Source organism: Boleophthalmus pectinirostris, unplaced genomic scaffold (genome assembly GCF_026225935.1).
Source record: "Boleophthalmus pectinirostris isolate CB_2022bp ecotype Guang Dong unplaced genomic scaffold, ASM2622593v1 HiC_scaffold_13, whole genome shotgun sequence".
NCBI classification, from domain to species: domain Eukaryota; kingdom Metazoa; phylum Chordata; class Actinopteri; order Gobiiformes; family Gobiidae; genus Boleophthalmus; species Boleophthalmus pectinirostris.
Genome location: NW_026571036.1, coordinates 1,236,830 through 1,257,438, shown reverse-complemented (window position 1 = coordinate 1,257,438; position 20,609 = coordinate 1,236,830). Strand labels below are relative to the sequence as shown.

The window sequence follows — 20,609 nt, the reverse complement described above, 5'->3', positions numbered from 1 at the left end:
AAGACCAGACCAGAGACCAAGACCAGAGACCAAGACCAGGACCAAGACCAGAACCAAGACCAGGACCAAGACCAGGACCAAGACCGGACTGAACCAAGACCAGAACCAAGACCAGAGCCAAGACCAGGACCAAGACCAGACCAAGACTGAACCAAGACCAGGACCAAGACCAGAGCCAAGACCAGAAGACCAAGACTGGACCAAGACCAAGACCAGACCAGACCAAGACCAGAGCCAAGACCAGAGACCAAGACCAAGACCAGGACCAAGACCGGACTGAACCAAGACCAGGACCAAGACCAGGACCAAGACCAAGACCGGACTGAACCAAGACCAGAACCAAGACCAGAGCCAAGACCAGAGACCAAGACCAGAACCAAGACCAGGACCAAGACCGGACTGAACCAAGACCAGAGACCAAGACCAGAGCCAAGACCAGGACCAAGACCGGACTGAACCAAGACCAGGACCAAGACCAGAACCAAGACCAGAGCCAAGACCAGGACCAAGACCAGAACCAAGACCAGGACCAAGACCGGACTGAACCAAGACCAGAGCCAAGACCAGAGCCAAGACCAGGACCAGACCAGAACCAAGACCAAGGACCAAGACCAAGAAACCAAGACCAGGACCAAGACCAGAGCCAAGACCAGGACCAAGACCAGAGCCAAGACCAGACCAAGACCAGGACCAAGACCGGACTGAACCAAGACCAGGACCAAGACCAGAGCCAAGACCAGGACCAAGACCGGACTGAACCAAGACCAAGACCAGAGCCAAGACCAGGACCAAAGACCAGACCAAGACCAGAACCAAGACCGGACTGACCAAGACCAGAGGCCAAGACCAGGACCAAGACCAGAACCAGACCAGAGACCAAGACCAGAGCCAAGACCAGGACCAAGACCGGACTGAACCAGACCAGACCAAGACCAGACCAAGACCAGAGCCAAGACCAGGACCAAGACCGGACTGAACCAAGACCAGAGACCAGGACCAAGACCAGAGCCAAGACCAGGACCAAGACCGGACTGAACCAAGACCAGAGCCAAGACCAGGACCAAGACCGGAACTGGACCAAGACCAGGACCAAGACCAAGACCGGACCAAGACTTAAACAATATTAAACTAGTATCAAACCAAGTCTAAACCAGAACTAAAACAAAACTGATTGAGAACTAAACCAGGACTTAACTAGGACTGAACTGGAACCAGAACAGAACCAGATTTTTGTGGCTGAAACACAGGATGGTGAAGAGGGTTCAACCTGTCCTGTTTTAGTCTTGATTTAGTCCTGGTTTAGTCCTGGTTTAGTCCTGTTTAATTCCCAGTTTAGTCCTGGTTTAATCTTGGTTTAGTCTTGTTTTAGTTCTGTTCTAGTCCCAGTTTAGTCCCGGTTTCGTTCTGTTTTAGTCCTGGTTTAGTCCCAGTTTAGTCCTGTTTCAATCTGGGTTTAGTCCTGGTTTAGTCTTGTTTTAGTCCTGTTTCAGTCCTGTTTTAGTCCTGGTTTAGTTTTGGTTTAGTCCCAATTAAGTCTTGTTTTTCTCCTGGTTTAGTCCCAGTTTAGTCTTGGTTTAGTCCTGGTTTAGTCTTGTTTTAGTCCTGTTTAGTCCCAGTTTAGTCTTGGTTTAGTCCTGTTTTAGTCCTTTTTTAGTCCCAGTTTAGTCTTGGTTCAGTCCCAGTTTAGTCCTGTTTTAGTCCTGTTTAGCCCCGGTTTAGTCTGTTTTAGTCCCTTTAGTCCTGTTTAGTCCTGGTTAGGTTTAGTCTTTTAGTCCTGTTTTAGTCTTGTTTTAGTCCTGTTTTAGTCCCACTTTAGTCTTGGTTTAGTCTTGGTTTAGTCTTGGTTTAGTCTTGTTTTAGTCCTGGTTTAGTTCTGTTTTAGTCCTGGTTTAGTTCTGTTTTAGTCTTGGTTTAGTCTGTTTAGTCTGTTTTAGTCCAGTTTAGTCCGTTTAGTCTTGTTTTAGTCCCAGTTTAGTCCTGTTTTAGTCCTGGTTTAGCCCCGGTTTAGTCTTGTTTTAGTCCCAGTTTAGTCCTGTTTTAGTCCTGGTTTAGCCCCGGTTTAGTCTTGTTTAGTCCTGTTTTAGTCTTGTTTTAGTCCTGTTTTAGTCCCACTTTAGTCTTGGTTTAGCCCTGGTTTAGTCTTGGTTTAGTCTTGTTTAGTCTGGTTTAGTTCTGTTTTAGTCCTGGTTTAGTTCTGTTTTAGTCTGGTTTAGTCCCCCGGTTTAGTCTTGGTTTATCCTGGTTTAGTCTTGTTTTAGTCTTGGTTTAGTCCTGTTTTAGTCTTGTTTTAGTCCTGGTTTAGTCCTGGTTTTAGCCCCGGTTTAGTCTTGGTTTAGTCTTGGTTTAGTCCTGGTTTAGTCCTGGTTTAGCCCCGGTTTAGTCTTGGTTTAGTCTGGTTTAGTCCTGGTTTAGTCTTGTTTTAGTCCGTTTAGTCTTGTTTTAGTCCTGGTTTAGTCTTGGTTTAGTCTTTTTAGTCCTGGTTTAGTCTGTTTAGTCCTGGTTTAGTCTTGGTTTAGTCCTGGTTTAGTCCTGGTTTAGTCTTGTTTTAGTCCTGGTTTAGTCGGTTTAGTTCTGGTTTAGTCCTTTAGTCTTGTTTTAGCCCGGTTTAGTCTTGTCCTGTTTAGTTTAGTCTTGTTTTAGTCCTTTAGTCCTGGTTTAGCCCCGGTTTAGTCTTGGTTTTAGTCCTGTTTTAGTCTTTAGTTTTAGTCCTGGTTTAGTTCTGTTTTAGTCCTGTTTTAGTCCTGGTTTAGTTCTGTTTTAGTCCTGGTTTAGTTTTGTTTTAGTCTTGTTTTAGTCCTGGTTTAGTCCTGGTTTAGTCTTGGTTTAGTCCTGGTTTTAAACCTGGTCTGGCTCTAGTTTCTTGTGTTTTATCGTTTTATTTTTTAATGTTTTCTTGGACGTTTTGTTTCAGGGTCGAATCGTTTGTTCAGAACAAAAACTTTTAATATTTCAGCTCAAGTAAAATGAACTCAGCCAGAATTTAAATATGTGGAATTATTTCTAATAAAACTAAAACTAAAACTAAAACTAAAACTAAAACTAAAACTAAAACTAAAACTAAAACTAAAACTGACTCTGAGCTTCAAGTCGTGTCCTCATGTTCTAAAGCTCTAAAGTTCTAAAGTTCTGATGTTCTCCTGTTCCTGGTCACACTCAGATCTGGACTTGTGAGGGTCGAGATCGAAACCAGACCAAGACCAAGACCAAGACCGAGACCAAGACCAAGACCAAGATCGAGACCAAATCCAGACAAACTTTGTCATTTTCAACATTTATTTTATTTGTATTTTACAGATATTTTGGCACAAATATATCAATGTTTTTATAAATCTGTCTCCATTTTATCACTTTGAGTGTCAGACCAAGACCGAGACAAGACCGAGTCCAAGCTCCTTCAAGACCCAGACGAGACCGAGTCCAAGCTCCTTCAAGACCGAGACGAGACCGAGTCCAAGTCCTTCAAGACCGAGACAAGACCAAGTCCAAGCACCTTCAAGACCGAGACAAGACCGAGTCCAAGCTCCTTCAAGACCGAGACAAGACCAAGTCCAAGCACCTTCAAGACCGAGTCCAAGCTCCTTCAAGACCGAGACAAGACCGAGTCCAAGCTCCTTCAAGACCGAGACAAGACCGAGTCCAAGCTCCTTCAAGACCGAAGTCCAAGCTCCTTCAAGACCAAGTCCAAGCGCCTTCAAGACCGAGTCCAAGCTCCTTCAAGACCGAGACAAGACCGAGTCCAAGCTCCTTCAAGACCGAGACCAAGACCCGAGTCCAAGCTCCTTCAAGACCGAGACGAGACCGAGTCCAAGCTCCTTCAAGACCGAGTCCAAGCTCCTTCAAGACCGAGTCCAAGCTCCTTCAAGACCGAGACAAGACCGAGTCCAAGCTCCTTCAAGACCAAGTCCAAGCGTCTTCAAGACCGAGTCCAAGCTCCTTCAAGACCGAGACGAGACCGAGTCCAAGCTCCTTCAAGACCGAGTCCAAGCTCCTTCAAGACCAAGACGAGACCGAGTCCAAGCTCCTTCAAGACCGAGACGAGACCGAGTCCAAGCTCCTTCAAGACCAAGTCCAAGCACCTTCAAGACCGAGACAAGATCTGAGTCCAAGCACCTTCAAGACCGAGTCCAAACGAGTCTGAGACGAGACCGAGACTGTAAATAAATCTTCTCGAGGTCTTGAGTTCTGCGCCTCTAGAAAAAGACTCTAACAATTATCGTTAAAATGTAATAAAGTTTAAAAAAAACAACACCACAGAGTTTGATTTGATATTTTTATTTTGTAAAAAGAGCCTTAATCTTAAGTGACGTTTACAGGCAAATGTTCTGAAATGCTTTATTACCATATTATAAGATGATAAACATTTAATATGAGGTATTTTCAAGTCCCGGCTACACGATGGGCCCATGGAAAAAAAACAAAAAAAACCCAAAAAATAAAAAAGAGCTGGACAAACGCTTCTGTTTTAAATAGTCATAATTACAATAGGTAGTGTCACAGTGAGGAAAACGCCGTAACGCGGAACACGGAACATTCAGTACATACACATTTATACATATTTACACAACGAAAACACACACAGCTCAAGATTCATAAAAGCTTTGGCCAAACTTAAAAAAGAGTGCATACGTTTCTAACCTGTACAAAATGGAGTAAACATGTTTCTTTTCTTATTTTACAGAAAGGTACAAAAACAGCGGAAATATCGGTTTGTATTTTTATTTTAAAAAATCCAGTGCATTGTCAGGTATGTGTGTTGTAGTTTTAGTAGTAGCAGCCATGTCGTCGTCTCCTTCCTCCTCGGAGTAACAGAAAAAAATGCTTGTGGCAAAAATAACGAGATCCTGAGTTGAGCGGAAAGAGGCGTCGGCGGAGTTTGGAGCGAAAAACGGGAAAAAAAATGGTTAAAAAACGCCAAAAAAAGAGCCACATCTGCACTTTCAGACTCAAGACGGAAAACTTTAAATCGCGCCGTTGTGAACCTCAAACAAACCTCGAAGTGTGTTTTTTTTTTTTGTTTCATTCGCGCGTTTAAGCAGAGTTCTTCGCCCCGTTCCACCTCGTGATGTCATCGTGTGGCGGTACAGGAAGATTTTACGCTTTTAAACTCCGCGCGCCTTCACCAGAATCGCTCGGATCGTTTCGGACCTTGGGGATTTCTTCGCCGATCTCGACGGAACTGAAGGTTCAAAAGGAGCCGCGCGGGACTTGAAAACGACCACTTCACGACATCGCCGGGTGGAACGGAGCGTTTGGAGAGTCGCTCAGACGCGCGCCAACGGAACAAAACACAACTCCGGGTCTTTTTGTGACGAGGAACCACAAGTTCAGTGAGACGAACCATAAAGTGTTTGTTCTTGTGCTAGTTTGAGGCTTTGAGAAGTGGAAACAAAAGATAAAACCAGGACTGAACCAGGACTAAACCAGGACTGAACCAGGACTAAACCAGGACTAAACCAGGACTAAACCAGGACTGAACCAGGACTAAACCAGGACTGAACCAGGACTAAACCAGGACTAAACCAGGACTAAACCAGGACTAAACCAGGACTGAACCAGGACTGAACCAGGACTAGTTTTCTGACGCTGCAGGTCGCGTTCACGTTCTAGAATCTGAGATGATTTCATAGTTTTCGTAGACGGAGAAACTTCTGCTCCACAGACGTTCCTCCGGCTCCGTGTTCTCCTCGTTTTTCTCGTGTTCTTCTCCTGGAGTAAAGTTCTTTCGGCGGAAACTCTCACGACTTTTTGGGGGGAACTTTCTGAAGCTGTTGTGGAAAAATTATTGGACTTTTTTGGACTTTATTTCTCCCGACACAGAAGAGGCTGAACTTTGTGACGGTTTGAGTTTCAGGTGGAGTTACAAAGATCTGAACCGTAAACCTGGTCCTGGAGTCTGGAGTCAGAGTCTGGAGCTCGGGAGCCACCAGCAGCTCTTCGTTCTCTGAATCAGACGTTTTGAGAAATGTGAAGAACTCAAACCTGATGTAATTAACTCCTCTGAGTGTTGAAGTTGTGTCGTTCTGATCCTGATCTTTGTGCACGAATAAACGGACCAGAGTCGTGTAAAAATGTTTTAAGAATCAAACCGTTTCCCTCGAAGAGCACACAGCAAAAACTGGAGTTAAAACTTCAGGGTGAAATATTCCTGAGTTGTTTTTTTAACACAAAAAGTGATATTTTAACTCTTTGAAAAGTTAAATGTGGGTTGGAGTTATAAGTCAGAATTGATTTGTCTTAAGTTAATGTTAATCTGCAGAGTTCCCACGGTCATGGGAATCTTGGAAAAGTCATGGAAATTGAAAATGTCATTTTCCAGGCCTGGAAAAGTCCTGGAATTTGAGTGTGTCTTTCCCACAGCTCCAGTGTTGTGTTCAGTTCCCACGAGTCTGTTCTGATTCTTTGTGAACGTCTGAGTCTTTTGTTTAAAAGAGACGACAACAATAAAATAAAAACTATCATCTCAAACCGTAAAGTGAGAGGAAAGATTTAACATTTCAGATTTAACTCTAAAACTCTGATCAGTTCTACACATGTAGGTGCTGGAAAGTCATGGAAAATTCACTTTAGCTCATGAAAAAGTCATGGAAAAAGTTTTGAATTTGTCTCCTTCCACCACTTCAAACTCCCACCAGTTTGAACCAGTTTTGTTCATAATTTCATCTTAAATTAACTCAAATAAAGTGTAAAAATAAAACTCCTGTGTGTGTTGTTGAGTTAAATCAGGATAACTCTACAAAGTGTTATCTGTTTACTCTCTAAACCTTCATTTAACTCTGGATTTGGGTTAAACAGAAACTTTGGTCCAGTTTTACTTCATGAACATTTACACAAATGTTAAATTAACTCTAGAACAGAGTGACTCAGATAAACTCTGAGAAAATGTTAAAGTCTATTTTAAAACTCCACTTTTTGCTGTGTCGTCCCCGTGTCTCTGTCCCTGCAGATTTACACAAAACCACTGATTTGTCCCAGTTTATACAAAAAAATGTCCCAGTGTTTCTATTTTTGATTCCTACAACAATAAAGAGAAACAAAAACTGATATTTGTTTTGGTAAAATACAAAAAATCTGCTAAAAAAATGACAAAAATGTGACTAAACTGACTCACATGTTCGTCGTGAAGTTTTTCTTAATTTCGCGCTCGTTTCATAATTTTATCTCTTAAGGCTTTAATATTTACACTAAAATACGTCGCGCTCTGACATTTTCGTTTTGTAAAAGTGGCTCCAGAGGAAAAACGTCGGAGCCAAACTCTGCTCGGCTCTGGAGGTTCTCTGGAGGTTCTCTGGAGGTTCTCTGGAGGTTCTCTGGAGGTTCTGGTTCTGAAAGTGCAGTGTGGCTCTTTTTTTCGTCGACGTTTCGCGCTCGTCCAAACGCGGCCGGCGCCTCGTGGTTCCTTGGTTGTGTTTGTAGGAAAAGGCTGAACTGGCTGGAAAACCGTCCTGAGAGCTCCGCCCCCGGACCCGGCCCCCCGGACCCGCCCCCCGGACCCGCCCCCGGACCCGCCCCCGGACTCGCCCCGCGCTTCAGAGTCAAACGTCAAAGGTCACAGGTCTCCGTCGGCCCAAAGTTCAAACTCCGTCTGACCCTAAACTAAAGTGTTGACGTGGCGCTCGCTCTCAGTTAAAGCTGCACTGCGGGACTTTTCTGACAGAGGGACGTTACAGTCGAGGTTTCTTCATCTCGTTTTCAGATTTATGATGGACTCTCGAGCTCTGAGACGCTTCATTCTCGTCGATTATTTTTAAAAAACTTGTCACGATTTAAGTGTTTTTATCTTAAGATTTTTTTGCAGTGCAGAAATTTCCGCATTATGGCATTAAACTGATTGAACTAACCCAGGACTAAACCAGGACTAAAAAGAACTGTAGGTTTTTATTGGTCAGATTTGGTTTGGATAAACAGGGCGGCCGCTCCACAGATCCGAACTGTAACTTGGCCTGTTTGGTTTCACTGCTCCAGCTCAGACTTTATATTTTATTCATTTATTAATGTTTAAATTTTGACTCGAACATTTACATCAATATAATTATTTTTTATTTAAATTTAGAATTTATTATTTCAATGATATTTTTTTTGTTTAAGACTCGAGGCCTTTTCATATTTCAGAAGAACATGACAGTTCTTCAGGCTCCTTCTCGTTCTTCGCTCTGATTGGTTAATTATGTGGGTTTGGCTTCGTCACCAGCGAGGGGGCGGGGTCAGAGCGAGGGGAGGGGTCAGAGCGAGGGGGCGGGTCAGAGCGAGGGGGCGGGGCAGAATGTCTTTTGAAGTGTGAAGTGTCGGAGCCCAGACAAACTTCGTTCTTGTAAATCTGCAGAGACACTGTGGAACATTCGGTCGCCGTGGAGACGAGCAGGCGACCTGACCCTCTGTCAGAAAAGTTCCGTACTACACTTTAAACTCTTAGGTGCCGTTTGAAACATTCGATTCTTATTTTACACCGAGGCCCAGAGTCGAGGACCAAACAATCCAAGACCAAACCCTCGACGGTCCTCAAAATGGCGCCCGTGACTGGACCTGGAGACCGGGCGGGCGTTGGGCGGGCGTTGGGGCGGCGTTGGGCGGGCGTGGGGCGGGCGTTGGGGGGCGTTGGGCGGGCGTTGGGGCGGGCGTTGGGCGGGCGGGCGGGCGTTGGGGCGGGCGGCGTCCCGGAGCGTTCGATTCAGTTGGTCTTGGCGAGGTCGGAGCGCTGTGACGGGCCGACGGCGGCGGCGGTGGCCCACGCCGAGCGTTTGGCGGTCATGTGGCGGCGCGCGTGCTTGGTCAGGTGGTCGCTGCGCATGAAGCGGCGCTCGCACACCGAGCACGCGAACTTCTTCTCCCCCGTGTGAGTGCGGCGATGGCGCGACAACTCGTCCGAGCGGGCGAACTTCTTATCACAGCCGTCCCACGCACAACTGAACGGCTTCTCCCCTGAAGAAGAAGAAGAAGAAGAAGAAGAAGAAGAAGAAGAAGAAGAAGAAGAAGAAGAAGAAGAAGAAGAAGAAGAAGAGGGTTAGACACAGCAGCAGAACCACAACCTCCTCAGACATTTACTCTTCACCACAGAAACAAAACACAGACTATAAAGAACTAAACCAGGTCTAAACCAGGACTAAACCAGGACTAAACCAGGACTAAACCAGGACTAAACCAGGACTAAACCAGGACTAAACCAGGACTAAACCAGGACTAAACCAGGACTAAACCAGGACTAAACCAGGACTAAACCAGGTCCAGACTTGGACCCGGACCGGGACTTGGACCCGGACTGACCCGTGTGCGTCCTCAGGTGGGCTTTCAGGTGCGAGCTCTTGAAGTAGGTTTTCTTGCAGCCGGGGAACGAGCAGACGTAGTTCCTTCGCCGCGAGAACTCCACCGCCGGCGTCACCGTGGAGACGCCGCTGCCCGGGCCCGTTCCCGTGGCGACGTACACCGGCGCCGGAGCCAGGGGGAGGAGCTTCGTCACGACCGCACTGCCCCGAGAACCGACCTGAAAATACAAGGACTAAACGAGGACGGGACCAGGACTAAACCAGGACTGGACCAGGTCTAGAGACTCACCTGCGTCTGGGGCACGACGAGCATGACGGCGCCCTGAGGAACGCCGGAGCTGACCAGGATCTGCTTGGGTGACCCCTGGACGATGGCGGAGATGACCCCCGACCTGCCGCCGACCGGGATCACCTGGCACAGCAGCGGCGAGGGCGGGGCCGTCGTGGTCGTGGGGGGCGGGACTACGTGCGACGACAGCGGCGGCGGCGGCTCCATATTTGGGCATTCGGCCGCGTGCGAGGAGGGAGCGTCTGTGGGGAGGGCGCCGCTGCGGTCGGGCGCGTCGTTCTGCGAAGCGGAGGAGACCGGGGCGGCGGCGGGAGGAGAGGCGGGCACGGGGGCGGGCACGGGGGAGGGCGGGGCAGGGTGGCGGCGCGGGCGGGGACAGGCCGGGGGGGGCTCGGCGGCAGACTGGGGGCGTGGCGTTCGATCGGCGCCTCCGGGGATAAAACTGGGGCGGCGTTTTCCGTGACGGCGGCGATTATCTGCAGCGTCGGCGGCTCAGGGGTTAACACGGGCGCGTCCTGGGCGGCGGCGGGGGGGGCGTGGCGTTCCCGGGGCTCGGGCGTGAGGACCGGCGGCGGCGGGGCGGGCGGAGTCATCAGGACGTTGGCGTTTTCCGGGACGCTCTTGGGCAGGAAGTCGGTGTCGGCCGTGTGGCGGATGACGCTGGTCGCCATGGCGCGGCTCAGAGTGGGAGGGGCCACGTCGGCGTAAACGGGGAGCGGGCAGGACGCCGTGGTCTCCGTGGCGAAGAGCGGGCGGGGCATCAGGGGCTTGGGGGCGGAGCAGGTGAGGACAGGTGTGGTCGACGTCTCGGCAAAACTCGGACTGTGAGGAGGCGTCATGCACTAAAGACAAAGACCAGAGTCAGAACTAAACCAGGACTAAACCAGGACTAAACCAGGTCTAAACCAGAGACTAAACCAGGTCTAAACCAGAGACTAAACCAGGTCTAAACCAGGTCTAAACCAGGACTCTAAACCAGGACTCTAAACCAGACTAAACCAGGACTAAACCAGGACTAAACCAGAGACTAAACCAGGACTAAACCAGGTCTAAACCAGGACTAGACCAGGACTAAACCAGGACTAAACCAGGACTAAACCAGGACTAAACCAGGACTAAACCAGGGACTAAACCAGGACTAAACCAGGACTAAACCAGGACTAAACCAGGTCTAAACCAGGTCTAAACCAGGACTAAACCAGGTCTAAACCAGGACTAAACCAGGACTAAACCAGGACTAAACCAGGTCTAAACCAGGTCTAAACCAGGACTAAACCAGAGACTAAACCAGAGACTAAACCAGGACTAAACCAGGACTAAACCAGAGACTAAACCAGGCCTAAACCAGGTCTAGACCAGGTCCGGACTCGTACCAGGGAGGACAGGGCCACCAGGTCGCGCTGGTCTCCGTTGGGCTCCAGGTGAATCGAGTCGCACGAGTCACAGGTCGGGGTCAGGGGGCGGAGCTTGTGTGAACTTTGACCCCAGGAGCTCATGCTGACCAGGACCTCGGCCGCCTCCAGGTCCGGGTACGGCCTCCAGTCCATGTCCAGACCGGTTATAGACCTGGTCCAACCTGCACGCACACAGAGGGGTCACAGAGAGAGGGGTCACAGAGAGGTCACAGAGTCACAGAGAGGTCACAGAGGAGAGAGGTCACGCAGGGGTCACGCGAGGGTCACCAAACAACCCTGGGGGAGTGTCTTGCTCAAGGACACAACAATATTTGGGATTAAACCAACAAACTTCAGGTTAGAGGGTAAAAGTTTCAAACAAACCAGAAACCAGGACTAAACCAGGATAAACCAGGACTAAACCAGACTAAACCAGACTGACTAAACCAGGACTAAACCAGGACTAAACAGTCTAAACCAGGTCTAAACCAGGTCTAAACCAGGACTAAACCAGGACTAAACCAGGTCTAAACCAGGACTAAACCAGGACTAAACCAGGACTAAAACTGGACTAAACCAGGACTAAACCAGACTAAACCAGGTCTAAACCAGTCTAAACCAGGACTAAAACTAAACCAGGACTAAACCAGGACTAAACCAGGTCTAAACCAGGACTAAACCAGGACTAAACCAGGACTAAACCAGGACTAAACCAGGTCTGAACCAGGACTAAACTGAAACTAAACCAGGACTAAACCAGGACTAAACCAGGACTAAACCAGGTCTGAACCAGGACTAAACTGAAACTAAACCAGGTCTGAATTAAGACTAAAGTCTAAACCAGCTGGACTATCAGGGACTTAACCAGGCCAAAATCCAGGTCTAGACTAGGATCAAACCAGGACTAAGACCCCGAGACCTCACATGGTCCTGCAGAAACAACAGAACAGAAAGACTTTTATTTAAACCTGTAAACAGATAAAGAAATAAATAAAAATAATAAATAATAATAATTTCTGTTCCTTCTTTATCATTATTATTTGTTTTTAAGACCACAGAATTAAATTTATTTAATTTTGTGTAAATATTTGTAAATTTCTTTGATCAATATTCATCATTTTTTAAAAGGTTTGAGTTTATATAAGTTTTTTTTTTTCTTCTTCCTGCTCCTTTTCTGTTGTTTAAAATGTTTCTGTGGTACGATTCTTGTTTCTCTCTCGGCACAAACTCAAAAATAAAAAAAACAATCAGTAAAATTAACAATTATAATAAAGATAAAAATAAAAATAACTTGTCGGTGTTGTTTTTTTTTTTTTTTTAAACCAGGTAAACCAGGAGACTCTAAACCAGGAACCAGGCTAAACCAGGACTAAACCAGGAAACCAGGACTAAACCAGGAAACCAGGTCTAAACCAGGACTAAACCACTAAACCAGGACTAAACCAGGACTCTAAACCAGGACTCTAAACCAGGTCTAAACCAGGTCTAAACCAGGACTAAACCAGGAAAAGGACTAAACCAGGACTAAACCAGGAGGTCTAAACCAGGAGGTCTAAACCAGGACTAAACCAGGTCTAAACCAGGACTAAACCAGGACTAAACCAGGAGGTCTAAACCACTAAACCAGGTCTAAACCAGGACTAAACCAGGACTAAACCAGGACTACTAAACCAGGACTCTAAACCAGGACTAAACCAGGACTAAACCAGGACTAAACCAGGACTAAACCAGGACTAAACCAGGACTAAACCAGGACTAAACCAGGACTAAACCAGGACTAAACCAGGACTAAACCAGGACTAAACCAGGTCTAAACCAGGTCTAAACCAGGTCTAAACCAGGTCTAAACCAGGACTAAACCAGGACTAAACCAGGACTAAACCAAGGACTAAACCAGAACTAAACCAGGACTAAACCAAGGACCAGACCAAGAACCAGACCAGGACAAAACCAGGACCAGACTAGGACTAAACCAGGATTAAAGCAGGACCAGACCAAGACTAAACCAGGGACCAGACCAGGACTAAAGCAGGACTAAAGCAGGACCAGACCAAGGACCAGACCAAGGACCAAACCAAGGACCAGACCAAGGCCTAAACCAGGGACTAAACCAAGGACAAAACCAAGGACCAGACTATGGACTAAAGCAGGACCAGACCAGGATCAGACCAGGATCAGACCAGGACTAAGACAGAGCCAAAGCTCGACCAGACCACGGACTAAACCGGGTCCAAACCAGGGACCAGACCAGAGACCAGACCAGGGACCAAACTGGGACTAAGACAGAGCTAAAACAGGACCAGACCATGGACTAAACCAAGACAAAACCAGGACTAAACCAGGACTACACTAAGGTCTAAATGAGGACCAGACCAAGGACTAAACCAGGACAGAATCAGAACTAAACCAGGACTAAAAATGCCCCAACAAGGATCAAAAAACAGGACTAAACCAGGACTGGATCAGGACTAAACCAGGACTAAAAATGCCCCAACAAGGATCAAAAAACAGGACTAAACCAGGACTGGATCAGGACTAAACCAGGACCAGTTCCCAGCAGATGACACAAAACCAGGCTGCACTGTTGTTGTAATCTGGCACACGACCAGCAGAGGGCGCACGGATTGGAGCCGAAGCAGTTTGACCAAGACCGGGTTTAAGTCCAGGTTCACGTTTAGACCGAAGTGCGTGGACTTTAAAAACCCGGAGGAGCTCGGGGACAGACGACCTCGTGATCTTAAACCGGGGTCAGTTCTGTTCATCTGGACTCGAAACAGAACGACATTTTCACTGATATTAAACTTCAGTGGCAGATTTTTAACTTTACCTGCTTAAAAAAATTAATTTAAAACATCTAAAGTTACAGTGCGGAACATTTTCACTCACACGACAAACGTGACGCTCCAGTTCTCCAACCGAGGAGATTTTTTTTTTTTTTTGCAGCTTTTCAAACGTGGCGCCGAGTTTGGGCCCCGACTCTGGCGCTTAGAGCCTGGCGCCGAGTCCTGGTTGAGTCCTGGCTGAGTCTCGGTTTAGTCCTGGTTGAGTTCTGGTCCAGTCTTGGTCCAGTTCTGGGTCTGAGTCGTCTGGTCTCTCGATGCAGAGGAGCAACAGTGGAGCTCTATGCAGGGAACACAGTGTACTCCATTACAGACTCACACTACAGACTGCTGGAGGACTAAACCAGGACTAAAACAGGACTAAAACAGGACTAAAAACAGGACTAAAAACAGGACTAAAAACAGGACTAAACCAGGACTGAACCAGGACTACACAAAGACTAAACTAGGAATGAACAAAGACACACACAAAAAAAAGGACTAAACCAAGACGGAACCAGGGCTAAACAAAGACTAAACAAGTACTGGACCAGAACTGAACCAGGACTACATCAGAACTAACCAGGACTGAACCAGGACTTAACTAGTCCGAGCCCTAGGACTAGACCAGTCCAGAACTTAACTAGTCCAGGAGTCAACTTTTCAATTAAGAAAGTCATAAATATAAATAAATATAAACACTTAACCTATTAACAAAACCAAAGACTAGACCAGGACTAGACCGGGACTAGACTGGGACTAGACCGGGACTAAACTGGGACTAAGACAGAGCTAAAGCAGGACCAGACCAAGGACCAGACTAAGGACAAGACCAGGACAAGACCAGGACAAGACCAGGACAAAACCAGGACAAAACCAGGACTAAACCAGACTAACCAGTACTAGACCAGTACTAGACCAGGACTAGACCAGGACTAGACCAGGATTACGACAGAGCTAAAGCAGAACTAGACCAAGGACAAAACCAGGACTAAACCAGGACTAAGATGAACTATACCAACTTTAAATCTGGCACCAGCAAGAACTAGACCAGGACTAGACCAGGACTAGACCAGGACTAAACCAGGACTAGACCAGGACTAGACCAGGACTAGACCAGGACTAGACCAGGACTAGACCAGGACTGCATGTTCCATCAGATCCAACCTGTTGAATTTTAGGCGGGAAGGTTTTATTTTTTTTATTTGAACCGAGATGAACCCGAGAGACAAAAGCTTCATCAGAGCACAACAGGTCCGAGCCGGAACTCAACCAGGTCCAAACCGGGGTCCATCCAAACCAGGTCCGAACCAGGTCCAAGATCAGGATCTAACCAAACCTAATCTAAACCAAGACAACAAGACAAAGTTTCTGTTTCTGCTGCAATTTGTTTGAACGATGTGAGGAAAAACCAGGACTAAACCAGAACCAGACCTTCCAGACCCGGGTTCTTTTGTCCGTTCTTCTTCAAATCCGCCCTCTCCTCTTCCTCCTCCGAGTCTTATTTTAGACTTTTGCTCAAACCCGACTTACAGTGTCCTCATTTGTCCTACATTATTGCGCCGTCCCTCCCTTTTTTTTCATCCAAACACACACACTCACACACTTTTATTTTCCTCACGTCAAATTCCACATTTTCTCCTCAGATTTTTCCTCTCTCTCCGGGTTCTGATCCCGGTTCCGAGCCCACTGTGCCCACTCATCAAATTCCGCATCCTCTTTTGTTAAACTTTGCTTCCTTCCTTCCCTAACTTGTCTGCTCCTCGAATCCTCCCTGCGTCCCTTTGCACAAACGTCTCATCCACACTTTTGTCGTGTTTCTTTCTCCAAAAAAAACCAAAAAACCTCACGTCACAATTTTTAGGTTTGTCCAAGAAAGCTCCTCACCCTCCCCTCCTTCTCTCCTCTCTCCTCGCGTCCTCAACTCATTCCTCCACTTCCTTGTCTCCTTTGTTTTCCTGGACTACAAAACCACAAGGATCCTCCCTCGTTAGTTTAATTATCACTCCTCAACAACAACAGTTTCCAGATCTTCTCCTCCTCCTCCTCCTCCTCCTCCTCTTCCTCGCTCGGACAATGGCACCTTCACCAACAAAAACCCTGGAACGTTTTCTGACCACACAAAAGTTCCATTTCAGTTTTTTGCAAAGTCCAAACCTCAACCTGGATCACACTTGACCCGAACATCACAGCATTGTCACTCTTGCAGACGTGTCAAATACAAACACACTTTTTGCACAATTCACACATTTTCAGCACTGCTTTGTTTTGTTTTAGTTGTTTTACAGTCAAGTCTCATCACCAAAACTGGAAAAACTGTCAAGATTTTAACATTTACATCACGTTATTCGTGTTTTACTACCTATTTACTAACCCAGAAAGTGTTAAATCAAGTCTGGAGTTGGTTTATTTAACACAACTTGCAGCGTGTACAGATCATTTCACTAGTTTTAGCTCATTTCCTGGTGTTTAAATGTTAAAATTTGGCGTTTTTTGCAGCGCAGAGGCGAATCAAAAGCAACCACACACACACAAAAAAACTCCCTCACTTACCTCTTTTTTTTTGTTTTATAAAGTTAGTTTTCTGCAGTTATTTAAACGTGCAAAACGAGCAGGTGGTGTGCATGTCCACGTTTGTCCCGGAGAGTGCAAGAAGACTCGGCTCTCCGCAGTCACCAGCGCGACTGCACGGAGCCAAACCGGAGCGTGTCCTCATATAAACCTCCCCCAAAATTATTTAAATAACTACGGCGGCGGCGGAGGCAGCAGCAGCAGCAGCGCCGCCGCAAAACACGCGCAAACACCGGGGGGGAAAAGTTGCTCCGAGACGCCGGGGACAGGTGCTCGTAAAGCCGGGGGGAACTGACTGACCTGGCAGCGCGGGTCCCGAGTCTGGAGGAGTCCGCGGGAAGAGCGCTCTCCTCGGGGTAAACCCAGGTGAAAGTGTGGGAAACTGAGGCGGAGGTGGACCGGGACGAGGGGACGAAGCGCAGGCGGGCGGGGAGGGAGGGAGGACCGGGGGCCGACCGAGCGGAGAGGCTTTCTCAGCGGAACCCAAACCCGCGTTGGAAGCTTCGGGGAGGCGGCTGGCGCGCGGACCCTCGTTTCCCTGCCCCCGTTTCAGCTGAGATTCTCCGAACACGGAAAATTAAAAAAAAAATAATCAGGGGGAAAAAAACGGAAGGGAAACAAAATTCACAGCGAGTCTGGCGGGTGGTAACAGGCAGCCAATCCGCGGCAAAGGTGTAGCGGGGCCCGGCCAATGCGCGGGGCCGAGCGGCGTGATCGGTACGTGGGCGCGGCGGGATTGGCCGAGCCGGGGTGCGTGGCTGCGGAGGGGGCGGGATCCGGAGTCAGCGGTGTCAGAGTAAACCCGGTGAACCCGACACAGTGCACTCGAACTGGGGGAAAGGTTGGGGGGGAAGGCCGGGCGGCGACTGCGGAGCTCCGGAGGAGAAAAAAAAAGCACAAAAATACAAGAAAAAAGTTACCGAGAAGGAAAGAGAAGAGCGGCGGAAAGAGTCTACGAAAACAGGACTAGACCGGGACTAAAACCGGGACTAAACCGGTACTAAACCGGGACTAAATCAGGACTAGACCAGGACTAGACCAGGTTTAAAACAGGACTAAACAGGGTCTAAACCGGGACTAAACCGGGCCCAAACCAAGTTTAAAACAGGACTAGACCGAGTCTAAACCAGGTCTAAACCGGGTCTAAAATGAGGACGAAATAAGGACTAAAACTGGTCTAAAACAGGAACTAAACTAAGTCTAAACCAGGACTAAATCAGGTTTAAAACAGAACTAGGCCGAGTCTAAACCAGGACTAAACCGGGTCTAATACAGAAACTAAACCAAGTCTAAACCAGGTCTAAAGCAGGACTAAACCAGGATTAAAACTGGTCTAAACTAGAACTAAACCAGCTCTAAAACAGGACTAAAACAAGAACTAAAACAGGTCTAAAACAAGAACTAAACCAGGACTAAAACAAGAACAAAACCAGGACTATAACAAGAACTAAACCAGGACTATAACAAGAATGGTCCCGGTCCCGGTGTGATCCGGTTTAGCTCGGGTCTGCGGCAGGAGCTAAAACAGAGGCTAGGCTAACAACAACAACAACCGCCTAAAAACTCACACAAACGACGTTAAACTGTGGCCAAAACTGGATTAAAACTAAATAAACATTAAATAAACATTATACTTTTATCGTGAGGAGAGGATAAAGTTTAGTAAATAACAAAAACGATGTTAATTTGTGTAATCAGAAAGAGCTACAGTTTGTGTTAGCGGCTACAACGTTAGCATAAAAGACACTCGGCTAAAAACAAATGAGCATCTCCACACAAAACTTTATATATATAATAATATATATTATTATATTTACAGATAAAAATACAGTTCCAGAGATACAAAAAACATGTTGTGTAAGCCAGGACTAAACTAGAACTAAACCAGGACTAAACTAGGGCTCAACCAGAACCAAACTAGGACTAAAATAGAACTAAACTAGGGCTAAACCAGGGCTAAATTAGGTCTAAACCAGGGCTATTTCAGGTCTACACCAGGACTAAACCAGGACTATTTCAGATCATTATTAACTCCATACATGACTTTAGATTTTATATTTTCAGATAAACTTGGTCCCAGAGATTGGAGAAACGTGTTGTGTTTGAGAAAATGATGAGAAGAAAAACCAAAAACCCCCCAGCAACAAAGAATTTAGAGGATTAGAAGTGAAAACAGACAAATAATCTGTAAAAACAACTCTCTAAACACGGCTCAAGTAAATATTTAAAGACTTAAAACACGAAACAATGCACATGATTGAATTGTAAAGCTTCATTTTATTTAATTATGCACAGATTTAGATAATAGAACGCAAGTAAAAGCAACAACGACAGGGATAATGTGATTTTTAACTCCACATAAAGTGATAATTGCGTGTGGTTAAAGGTGCTGCACACTGTGGTTCATGTTTGATGTGTTGTGCGTCTTTGTTTCAGTGAATGCCGGGAAAACAAGTCAATAGGCTGCACAGGATTTATGTGAATACTCCAGGACACAGATGAGTGTGAGACAGGCCACTGCAGAGGGAGAAAAAAGAAAAACAGCAGCAGACAGAATCATCGAACAGCAGCGTCTGGAGCAGGACTGCAGCCCGCACACAAACGATGTCCACGGTAAAAATCTGTCCACGGTAAAATCTGCCCACGGTAAAAATCTGCCCACAGTAAAAATCTGCCCACGGTAAATGATGCACACGGTAAATGATTCCCACAGTAAAATCTGTCCACAGTAAGCGATGCCCACGGTAAGCGATGCCCACGGTAAAAATCTGCCCACAGTAAAAATCTGCCCACGGTAAACGATTCCCACGGTAAATGATGTCCATGCTAAAATCTGCCCATGGTAAACGATGTCCCTGGTAAAAATCTGTCCACGGTAAACAATTCCCACGGTAAAATCTGTCCACGGTAAACAATTCCCACGGTAAAATCTGTCCACGGTAAACGATGTCCATGCTAAAATCTGCCCACGGTAATATCTGTCCACGGTAAATGATACCTATGGTAAAATTTGCCCACGGTAAACCCTGCCCACGGTACTATTTACAACGGCCGACGTCCTGACCACAGCGTCCCTACCCTGTCACAGTCACGGTCACTCTGCTCCTTTAGTTCTCATCGTAGTTCAGAGATTAGTGTCGAAGGACTCCAGACCCGGCTTGGTCTTGAGACCGGCCTCAAAGATTGTTTTTTGTGGTCTTGGTCTCGTCTCGAACTCGACCGTGTTTGGACTCAGTCTTGTTTTGGTCTTGATGGCGCTTGGACTTGGTCTTGAAGGAGCTTGGACTCGGTCTTGTTTTGGTCTTGAAGGTGCTTGGACTCGGTCTTGTTTTGGTCTTGAAGGTGCTTGGACTCGGTCTTGTTTTGGTCTTGAAGGCGCTTCGACTTGGTCTTGGTCTTGAAGGAGCTTGGACTCGGTCTTGAAGGAGCTTGGACTCGGTCTTGAAGGCACTTGGACTCGGTCTTGAAGGTGCTTGGACTCGGTCTTGTCTCAGTTTTGAAGGCGCTTAGACTCGGTCTTGAAAGCACTTGGACTCGGTCTTGAAGGCGCTTGGACTCGGTCTTGAAGGCGCTTGGACTCGGTCTTGAAGGCGCTTGGACTCGGTCTTGAAGGAGCTTGGACTCGGTCTTGAAGGTGCTTGGACTCGGTCTTGAAGGTGCTTGGACTCGGTCTTGTTTTGGTCTTGAAGGCGCTTGGACTCGGACTTGTCTCGGTTTTGTAGGCGATTGGACTCGGTCTTGAAAGCACTTGGACTCGGTCTTGAAGGCACTTGGACTCGGTCTTGAAGGTGCTTGGACTCGGTCTTGTCTCGGTTTTGAAGGCGCTTAGACTCGGTCTTGTCTCGGTTTTGAAGGCGCTTGGACTCGGTCTTGAAGGCGCTTGGACTCGGTCTTGAAGGCGCTTGGACTCGGTCTTGAAGGCGCTTGGACTCGGTCTTGAAGGCGCTTGGACTCGGTCTTGAAGGCGCTTGGACTCGGTCTTGAAGGTGCTTGGACTCGGTCTTGTCTCGGTGTTGAAGGCGCTTAGACTCGGTCTTGAAGGCACTTGGACTTGGTCTTGAAGGAGCTTGGACTCGGTCTTGAAGGTGCTTGGACTCGGTCTTGTTTTGGTCTTGAAGGTGCTTGGACTCGGTCTTGTTTTGGTCTTGAAGGCGCTTCGACTTGGTCTTGGTCTTGAAGGAGCTTGGACTCGGTCTTGAAGGAGCTTGGACTCGGTCTTGAAGGCACTTGGACTCGGTCTTGAAGGTGCTTGGACTCGGTCTTGTCTCAGTTTTGAAGG

General features: G+C 47.1%; 1 protein-coding gene across 1 annotated transcript; it reads right to left on the bottom strand.

Annotated features, from left to right (window-relative positions):
• Positions 1-8,631: 8,631 nt before the first annotated feature.
• LOC110163860 (Krueppel-like factor 11) lies at positions 8,632-16,964 on the bottom strand. Its single transcript, XM_055149730.1, has 6 exons — positions 16,631-16,964; positions 10,920-11,122; positions 9,990-10,388; positions 9,547-9,948; positions 9,259-9,475; positions 8,632-8,916 (listed from the first exon to the last, which is right to left on the bottom strand). The coding sequence occupies exons 2-6, from the start codon at positions 11,091-11,093 to the stop codon at positions 8,666-8,668; spliced, it is 1,443 nt and encodes a 480-aa protein (XP_055005705.1). The 5' UTR covers positions 11,094-11,122; positions 16,631-16,964; the 3' UTR covers positions 8,632-8,665.
• Between the last annotated feature and the right edge of the window lie 3,645 nt (positions 16,965-20,609).